Below are 10,638 nucleotides of genomic sequence, written 5' to 3' on the forward strand. Positions count from 1 at the left end.
TTGTTGACAGCATGGAAGTATGAGTCTCTGTCACATACATACCCACAGTGACCGCTATGCAGGCGTGAGAAAATCAGGAGCTTTTAGACGAGTATGCAGCAATCGGCATGTACGCATCACCTGGGATTTGTTAAGATTTTCGTTCAGTAGGTCTGGGGTGGGAGCTGAGGGTCTGCATTTCTAAGCCCTGGCTGCTGCCAATCCATAGCCACACTGTGAAGAGCCATGATTAGATAAGCTGTGAAGTGAAAGAGATAAATGTGTGATGAGGAGAAGAATTTTGTTCTTGTTTTATTTTGTTTTGTTTTGTTTTCATGTGGGGAGTGGTGAACCCACGACAGAGGCACTGTAGTAATTTCGGCCACCTCTAGCTAGTCCTCTGACTCCCCACCTCCACCCACCCCACCACAAAGCACATGTGCTCACACTACCTGCATGTTCTTTTCACTTGATCGGGTTGTTCACAGTCTTCTGTGTACCCCAGAAGATATTCTTTTGAATTAATAAGCATTGTTCACTTTAAAAATTATTTTTTATTTTCAATTGTAGTAAAATATACATAACATAGAACTTGCCATCTTAATTGTTTTTGTTTTCTTTTTTTGTTTTCGGTATGCGGGCCTCTCACTGTTGTGGCCTCTCCCGTTGCGGAGCACAGGCTCTGGACGCACAGGCTCAGTGGCCATGGCTCACGGGCCCAGCCGCTCCGCGGCATGTGGGATCTTCCCTGACCGGGGCACGAACCCGTGTCCCCTGTATCGGCAGGCGGACTCTCAACCACTGTGCCACCAGGGAAGCCCTTAATTGTTTTTAAGTGTACAGTTTCATAGTATTAAGAGTATACACATTGCCATACAACCAATCTCCAGAAAGTGTTCACCTTGCAAAATTGAAACTCTGTACCCATTAAACAACTTCCCATTTCCCCCTCCTCCCAACCTCTGGAAACCACCATTCTATGCATTCTCCTTCAAAGGTGCAATTATCTCAAAGAAATGTCCTACTTGCCCTTCATATGTTTGTGGTACAAATGAAAGAGCACAGATTTGGAGTCAGAAGTGATGCCAAACCTAATATCCTAGCTCCGTGTGCCAGGCTATCTCCTAAACCTCATTCTGCATTTGCAAAATGGTGGAATTTCTTCCCTATTACCTCACAGAGCTGTTGTGAAGATCAAATGATATAATAAATGCATTTAACATTTTTGCATACCATATAATGCTACACAAATGTTATGTTCTTATTGTGATTAGTGCCCAGAGCATATTCTCTGAAGGAGTAGCAGTTTTGAAAGGGATAGTGGGAACACGCTGTTTGAGATGAGAGATCTTTAAAGGGGTGGGATGCTCTGGTGAGATGCAGGGAAAAAAGATATGTCTGTAGGATTGAGGGCTAATCAATGATACCTCTCCCCTCTGTATGTGAGTTGGGAAACCAGTCTGAGAGAGAGAGAGAGATGTAGGAGCCAGACAGATGGATGTGATAATGTTACCTTTGTTATTGGTAAAGCAGTTTAGAGAAATTGCCTTAGATCTGTGAGCAGGGGGTCCTACTAATATTTCATTGCTGTATTCAGTGTACTTACTCTCTTGGTCACTGGCGAAGCTAGACAATTCAGGATTTCCCTGTGAGGACAGTCTCCTTTACCTCATTTCAGAAAACAAACCTGGACACCAATGCAGATCCTAAAGTGACTCCAAAAGGACTAAAACCACACATGCCAGTTCCTTCTTCCAAACCCCTAGGGTAGAGTGATTGAGGGATGATGAGAAAGACCAGGAATGTTAGGCTATGGAGTTCCTCCCTATGAAATCATGAAGTTAAGCAAAGCTCATTTCCTTCCAACACCACGATCACCACCATCACACACCTGTCCCAACCACCCCCAGATACCAAGAGATGGGAGAACAGTAAGGTCCATGGAAAATTTGTCCCTAGCATTGACCATTGCCCAGAAAGGAAAAAGGAAGCTATTTTCTTTCTTATTCTTCATCCAAATGTTTTCCTAATTCTAGGACTTAGAGCTTAGCCTAAAACCATCACATCTGTACTTTAGATATAATATGCCTTGGCTTTGTGCTTATTTGTAAGCTGGAGTGAAAAATTAAAGACCAGTTGTTTCTACTGGAACAACCAACTTACAAACTTGTGGACATTAGCAGCCTACTGGTAAATTGTGCACTGCAAGGTTTAACCAATTTTATAGATCTAAATTATCATAATGGAGAAAGAAAACCAAGGAGACAGTATATAGTTATTCTATCCTCAGATCCAGAGTTGGATATAAGTGTTATTATTGGCTATTGGTTAGTAATTCAGTCTCAATGTCGTTTCATGTTTATTTTACCCATTTTCATTTTACTATGAGAAGTTTCTACAACTAAAACAAAAAGGGAAAACATAATTCGAGTATGGGTCCCTGGTTAGTTTACTGACTGCACAAAATAGTCCTTATGTCTCTTGAATTCAGTAAAATATTAGGTTTTTGAGTCAGTATTGAACCAAATACACATTTTGGCAGAATTTACTCTGCAGCCTCCAATTTGAATTATGAATACTTTCATCCAGTAGTAGCCTGTCCATATTTGTTCATTTTTTAGTTTCCCTAGAGATAAAAAAGAAATTTTGTTTTCTCAGAAAGCAATTAGTAACAGCTGCTTCCTAGACACAGCTCTGTATCAGGGAGAACCACTATCTCCCACAGAGTAAAACCTTAAAGAAAAACAGTGGTTTAGATTCAGTCAAGCAATGGAGCCGGAAAGCATTGATAACTCACTCCTTCAAAAAAATACACCAATTTCAAGTTGTTTAATTGAGCTATGTTAGTATCATTTAAAGGTACTTTTCAGCAAAAGTGGGAAGGCTTGGTCAATTTGCATTTTAAAGGAGCAGCTAAAATCATTCCCTATCTCCACCCCAAATTCAAGCAAAAATGGATCACCAGATGATATTGTTCTGTTTTGGGACAAAAACCCCACACTGATTAGGCATACTGGTGTGTTTTCTCTAAAGAGGAAAAATACATTGAAAAATAAGTCCAATTGCTTATATTGCTCTTCTGATAAATCATATTCAATTTCAACACACAAACTTAGGGCAAACGATTCATACTACTCAGAAACAAAGAGGAAAACTTGAAACAATGTTCCCTTTTGTGGAAAAAAACATTGAGTGTAACAGTCTGTCAGGCCTGGACTAAATTAGAAAACATTGACAATTATAGTTGTGATACATTTACTTGTATAATGCTCAAATCTCTCTCTCTCTAAATCCCTATTAAAAATGGATGTCTAAGATGATATTTTCCATTTATTATGAAAATGACTTTTCATCAGACACCAGAAGCAAAACCAGAATTCTATTCTTTAAAATAAGCAAACATTCTTAGTATTTATTGAAACTATTTTAAAAATCTGATTGTTTAGAGTTTTACTGTAATTCCAACTCCTAAAACCATAACAAAAGTCTTTTTGTCAGATTTCTGGAATGTACAGTATTGATGCAGCTCAAGCCATGGCCTTCGATGGTTGTTACCATGACAGTACAACTGACACGGACCAGACATCCTTTTCTCTACACTCAGAAGAGGACTCCATGCAAGAAAGATGCACAGGCAACCTCAGCACAGATTCACCTCCGATAAAGAGAAGAAAATTGCTCGGAGGGCAGGTTGGTAGAATCATTTTGGAGAACAACCATGTCATTGACACCTATTCAAGGATTTTATTTCCCATTGTGTACATTACATTTAATTTGTTTTACTGGAGTATTTATGTGTGAAGAGGAAAGCCCAGTTGATAAAATTTGTTTTGGAGTCAGATTATGTTAAAAACAACAATAAAAACTACCAACTCTTAACTATAAATTGGATGGTACTAGATTACACTGGAGTCAGCCAGTCACTTCTCTTGGCCCAAAGAAGATTTGAAAGTTAACTGATTCACATCTAGGAAAGAGTTTAAGGTCTTAGGAGAATTTGGCTCCATCAATGAGAGTCGACATTCTGCTTGCCTCCCCCATGCCAGAAGCTGCCTTAAGGACACAGCCTTGTGATAGTAAGGGGTTACTGAGACATCTAGACCGTATACAGAGAGAGAGAAAGCGAGTCAGAGAGACAGACAGAGACAGAGAGCGCTGCCCGGCTGCAGTCTTTATTGTTGGCTAATCATTTTTCTACAGGGAGTTGCAAATTAAATGGAGAACGTGACTACATTTCAGAAGCCGTGTGGCTGACAGGGTCCTGGTGCTCCGGCCTGGTATCAGGCCTGAGCCTCTGAGGTGGGAGAGCCGAGTTCAGGACATTGGACCACCAGAGACCTCCTGGCCCCATGTAATATCAACCGGCGGGAGCTCTCCCAGAGATCTCCGTCTCAACGCTAAGACCCAGCTCCACCCAACGGCCAGCAAGCTCCAGTGTTGGATGGCCCATGCCAAACAACTAGCAAGACAGGAACACAATGCCACCCATTAGCAGAGAGGCTGCCTAAAATCATACTAAGTTCACAGACACCCCAAACCACAGCACTTGATGCAGCCCTGCCCATCAGAAAGACAAGATCCAGCCCCACCCACCAGAACACAGGCACCAGTCCCCTCCACCAGGAAGCCTACACAAGCCCCTGAACCAACTTTACCCACTGGAGGCAGACACCAAAAACAATGGAAACTATGAAACTGCACCCTGTGAAAAGGAGACCCCAAACACAGAAAGTAAGCAAAATGGGAAGACAGAGAAATATGCAGCAGATAAAGAAGAAAGGTAAAAACCCACCAGACCAAACAAATGAAGAGGAAACAGGCAGTCTATCTGAAAAAGAAGTCAAAGTAATGATAGTAAAGATGATCCCAAATCTTGGAAATAGAATGGAGAAAATACAAGAAAGTATTTAAAAAGACCTAGAAGAAATAAAGAGCAAACAAACAATAATGAACAACATAATAAATGCAATTTAAAATTCTCTAGAAGGAATCAAAAACAGAATAACTGAGGCAGAAGAACAGATAAGTGACCTGGAAGATAAAATAGTGGAAATAACTACTGCAGAGCAGAATAAAGAAAAAAGAATGAAAAGAATTGAGGACAGTCTCAGGGACCTCTGGGACAACATTAATCACACCAACATTCGAAACATAGGGGTCCCAGAAGACGAAGAGAAAAAGAAATGGTCTGAGAAAATATTTGAAGAGATTTTAGTTGAAAACTCCCCTAACATGGGAAAGGAAATAGTGGATCGAGTCCAGGAAATGCAGAGAGTCCCATATAGGATAAATCCAAGGAGAAACACACCAAGACACATATTAATCAAATTATCAAAAATTAAACATAAAGAAAAAATATTAAAAGCAGCAAGGGAAAAGCGACAAATAATATACAAGGGAATCCCCATAAAGTTAACAACTGATCTTTCAGCAGAAACTCTACAAGCCAGAAGGGAGTGGCAGGAAATATTTAAAGTGATGAAAGGGAAAAACCTACAAAAAAGATTACTCTACCCAGCAAGGATCTCATTCTGATTTGAAGGAAAATTAAAACCTTTACAGACAAGCAAAAGTTAAGAGAACTCGGCACCACCAAACCAGCTTAACAACAAATGCTAAAGGAACTTCTCTAGGCAGGAAACACAAGAGAAGGAAAAGACCTACAAAAACAAACACAAAACAATTAAGAAAATGGTAATAGGAACATATATATCGATAATTACCTTAAATGTAAATGGATTAAATGCTCTAACCAAAAGACACAGACTGGCTGAATGAATACAAAAACAAAACCCGTATATATACTGTCTACAAGAGAACCACTTCAGACCTAGGGACACATAGAGACTGAAAGTGAGGGGATGGAAAAAGATATTCCATGTAAATGCAAATCAAAAGAAAGCTGGAGTAGCAATTCTCATATGGACGAAATAGACTGTAAAATAAAGACTGTTATAAGAGACAAAGAAGGATACTACATAATGATCAAGGGATCAATCCAAGAAGAAGATATAACAATTGTAAATATTTATGCATCCAGCATAGGAGCACCTCAATACATAAGGCAAATGCTAACAGCCATAAAAGGAGAAATCGACAGTAACACAATAATACTAAGGGACTTTAACACCCCACTTTCACCAATGCACAGATCATCCAAAATGAAAATAAATAAGGAAACACAAGCTTTAAACGATACATTAAAAAGATTGACTTAATTGATATTTATAGGATATTCCATCCAAAAACAACAGAATACACTTTCTTCTCAAGTGCTCATTGAACATTCTCCAGGATAGATCATATCCTGGGTCACAACTTAAGCCACGGTAAATTTAAGAAAATTGAAATCATATCCAGTATCTTTCCCAACTACAACGCTGAGACTAGATATCAATTACAGGAAAAAAATCTGTGAAAAATACAAACACATGGAGGCTAAATGATACGCTACTAAATAACCAAGAGATCACTGAAGAAATCAAAGAGGAAATCAAAAGATACCTAGAAACAAATGACAATGAAGACACGACGACCCAAAACCTATTGGATGCAGCAAAAGCGTTTCTAAGAGGGAAGTTTATAGGAATACAATCCTATCTAAAGAAACAATAAAAATCTCTAATAAACAATCTAACCTTACATCTAAAGCAATTAGAGAAAGAAGAACAAAAAAACCCCCAAAGTTAGCAAAAAGAAAGAAATCATAAAGATCAGATCAGAAATAAACGAAAAAGAAACAAAGGAAATGATAGCAAAGATCAATAAAACTAAAAGCTGTTTCTTTGAGAAGATAAACAAAATTGATAAACCACTAGCCAGACTCATCTAGAAAAAAAGCAGAAGACTCAAATCAAAGAATTAGAAATTAAAAAGGAGAAGCAACAACTGATCCTGCAGAAATACAAAGAAACATGAGGGACTACTGCAAGCAACTCTATGCCAATAAAATGGACAACCTGGAAAAATTGGACAAATTCTTAGAAAAGCATAAACTTCCGAGACTGAACCAGGAAGAAATAGAAAATAGAACAACTAATCACAAGCACTGAAATTGAAACTGTGATTAAAAGTCTTCCAACAGGGCTTCCCTGGTGGTGCAGTGGTTGAGGGTCTGCCTGCCGATGCATGGGACGTGGGTTCGTGCCCCGGTCCAGGAGGATCCCACATGTTGTGGAGTGGCTGGGCTCATGAGCCGTGGACGCAGAGCCTGCGCATCTGGAGCCTGTGCTCCGCAACGGGAGAGGCCGCAGCAGTGGGAGGCCCGTGTACCGCCAAAAAAAAAAAAAGAATAAAAATCTTCCAACAAACAAAAGCCCAGGACCAGATGGCTTCACAGGCGAATTCTATCAAACATTTAGAGAAGAGCTAACACCTAACCTTCTCAAACTCTTCCAAAATATAGCAGAGGGAGGAACACTCCCAAACTCATTCTATGAGGCCACCATCACCCTGATACCAAAACCAGACAAAGATGTCACAAAAAAAGAAAACTACAAACCAATATCACTGATGAACATAGATGCAAAAGTCCTCTACAAAATACTAGCAAACAGAATCCAACAGCACATTAAAAGGATCATATACCATGATCAAGTGGGGTTTATCCCAGGAATGCAAGGATTCTCAATATACACAAATCAATCAATGTGATACAACATATTAACAAACTGAAGGATAAAAACCATTTGATCCTCTCAATAAATGCAGAAAATGCTTTCGACAAAATTCAACACCATTTATGATAAAAACCCTCCAGAAAGTAATCATAGAGGGAACTTACCTCAACATAATAAAGGCCATATATGACAAACACACAGCCAACATCGTTCTTCATGGTGAAAAACTGGAACCATTTCTTCTAAAATCAGGAACAAGACAAGGGTGTCCACTCTCACCACTATTATTCAACATAGTTTTGGAAGTTGAAGCCACCACAATCAGAGAAGAAAAAGAAATAAAAGGAAGCCAAATTGGAAGAGAAGAAGTAAAACTGTCACTGTTTGCAGATGACATGATACTATACATAGAGAATCCTAAAGATGTTTCCAGAAAACTACTAGAGCTAATCAATGAATTTGGTAAAGTCGTAGGATACAAAATTAATGCACAGAAATCTCTTGCATTCCTATACACTAATGATGAAAAATCTGAAAGAGAAATTAAGGAAACACTCCCATTTACCAGTGCAACGAAAAGAATAAAATACCTAGGAATAAATCTACTTAAGGAGAAAAAAGACCTGTATGTAGAAAACTATAAGACACTGATGAAAGAAATTAAAGATGATATAAACAGATGGAGAGATTGGAAGAATCTTGGATTGGAAGAATCAACATTGTGAAAATGATTCTACTACCCAAAGCAATCTACAGATTCAATGCAATCCCTATCAAATTACCAATGGCATTTTTCACAGAACTAGAACAAAAAATTTCACAATTTGTATGGAAACACAAAAGACCCAGAATAGCCAAAGCAATCTTGAGAAAGAAAAAAGGAGCTGGAGGAATCAGCTCCCGGACCACAGACTATACTACAAAGCTACAGTAATCAAGACAGTATGGTACTGGCACAAAAGCAGAAATATAGATCAATTGAACAGGATAGAAAGCCCAGAGATAAACCCGCACACATATGGTCACCTTATCTTTGATAAAGGAGGCAAGAATGTGCAATGGAGAAAATACAGCCTCTTCAATAAGTGGTGCTGGGAAAACTGGAGAGCTACATGTAAAAGAATGAAATTAGAACACTCCGTAACACCATACACAAAAATAAACTCAAAATGGATTAAACAGCTAAATGTAAGGCCAGAAACTATCAAACTCTTAGAGGAAAACATAGGAAGAACACTTTATGACATAAATCACAGCAATATCCTCTTTGACCCATCTCCTAGAGAAATGGAAACACAACCAATGGGACCTAATGAAACTTAAAAGCTTTTGCACAGCAAAGGAAACCATAAACAAGACGAAAAGACACCCCTCAGAATGGGAGAAAATATTTGCAAACGAAGCAACTGGCAAAGGATTTATGTCCAAAATATACAAGCAACTCATGCAGCTCAACATCAAAAAAACGAACAATCCAATCCAAAAATGGGCAGAAGACCTAAATAGACATTTCTCCAAAGAAGATATACAGATTGCCAACAAACACATGAAAGGATGCTCAACATCACTAATCATTAGAGAAGTGCAAATCAAAACTACAATATGGTGTCACCTCACACCAGTCAGAATGGCCATCATCAAAAAATCTACAAACAATAAATGCTGGAGAGGGTGTTGGGAAAAGGGAACCCTCTTGCACTGTTGGTGGGAATGTAAATTGATACAGCCACTATGGAGAACAGTATGGAGGTTCCTTAAAAAACTGAAAATAGAACTACCATATGACCCAGCAGTCCCACTACTGGGCCTATACCCTGAGAAAACCATAATTCTAAAAGAGTCATGTACCACAATGTTCATTGCAGCTCTATTTACAATAGCCAGGACATGGAAGCAACCTAGGTGTCCTTCAACAGATGAATGGATAAGGAATATGTGGCACTTATATACAACAGAATATTACTCAGCCATAAATAGAAACAAGATTGGGTTATTTGTAGTGAGGTGGATGGACCTAGAGTCTGCCATACAGAGTGAAGTAAGTCAGAAAGAGAAAAGCAAATACCATATGCTAACACATATATATGGAATCTAAAAAAAAAAAAAGAAAATATGGTCACGAAGAACATAGGGTCAGGACGGGAATAAAGACACAGACCTACTAGAGAATGGACTTGAGGACACGGGAAGCGGGAAGTTTAAGCTGGGAGGAAGTGAGAGAGTAGCATTGACATTTATTCACTACCAAATGTAAAATAAATAGCTAGTGGGAAGCAGCTACATAGCACAGGGAGATCCGCTCAGTGCTTTGTGACCACCTAGAGGGGTGGGATAGGGAGGGTGGGAGGGAGACGCAAGAGGGAGGGGATATGGGGATATATGTATACGTATAGCTGATTCACTTTGTTATACAGCAGAAATTAGCACAGTATTGTAAAGCAATTATACTCAAAGATTTAAAGAAAAATAATAGTCATAGGCACGCAGAGTATGGAAATACAGTTTCCATAGGGAAGGGCTTTGTAAATGCTTCATTTAGATTCTCCTTGCTTTATAAATGTAAATTGTCTGCATTTAATTGAGGAATAAAGCTGGACTATCACAATAATTCCAGGAGAGTCTGTTCCTTAGTGCTAGATTACCTAACAGTGGTGAATCCCTCTGAGGTAGAATATCAGCATCAAGGTGGCACCATGGTCACTCACACAGCTGAGATTCCCATGAAGAGCCTCATTCTTCCATCTCCAATCAAGTCTTTCATCCTATTTTACTATTAAGTTTCATATATGTTATTGACACCAAGGGGGGACAAAAAATCTAAACATCACTCAGTTTTCCCATCCTAATGTTAGATTAATACATTAATCTTCAATAGTAGCATCTTGTAGTTATAGCTTTCATAGCTTTTTGGAGGTATTTAATTAGTTACCTTTGTTCACCAAATGTTTATTGACCTCCTACATGTACTAGGTATTTTATTTGGTGTTACGTACTAAAAAATAAATACAAAATGACATTCCTGCCATCAGTGAGTGCACAG

At 38.8% G+C, this 10,638-nt stretch overlaps 1 protein-coding gene across 1 annotated transcript in view; it reads left to right on the forward strand.

The window, feature by feature from the left end:
• The window catches only part of GABRR3 (gamma-aminobutyric acid type A receptor subunit rho3), a 40,141-nt gene extending 36,361 nt beyond the window's left edge, over positions 1–3,780 (forward strand). Inside the window, exon 9 of the mRNA XM_065875885.1 lies at positions 3,478–3,780. Within this exon, the coding sequence (XP_065731957.1) occupies positions 3,478–3,780 (303 nt within the window). The remainder of the gene's footprint in view (positions 1–3,477) is intronic.
• The last annotated feature ends 6,858 nt before the right edge of the window (positions 3,781–10,638 follow it).

This window comes from Phocoena phocoena, chromosome 4, assembly GCF_963924675.1.
Source record: "Phocoena phocoena chromosome 4, mPhoPho1.1, whole genome shotgun sequence".
NCBI lineage: Eukaryota > Metazoa > Chordata > Mammalia > Artiodactyla > Phocoenidae > Phocoena > Phocoena phocoena.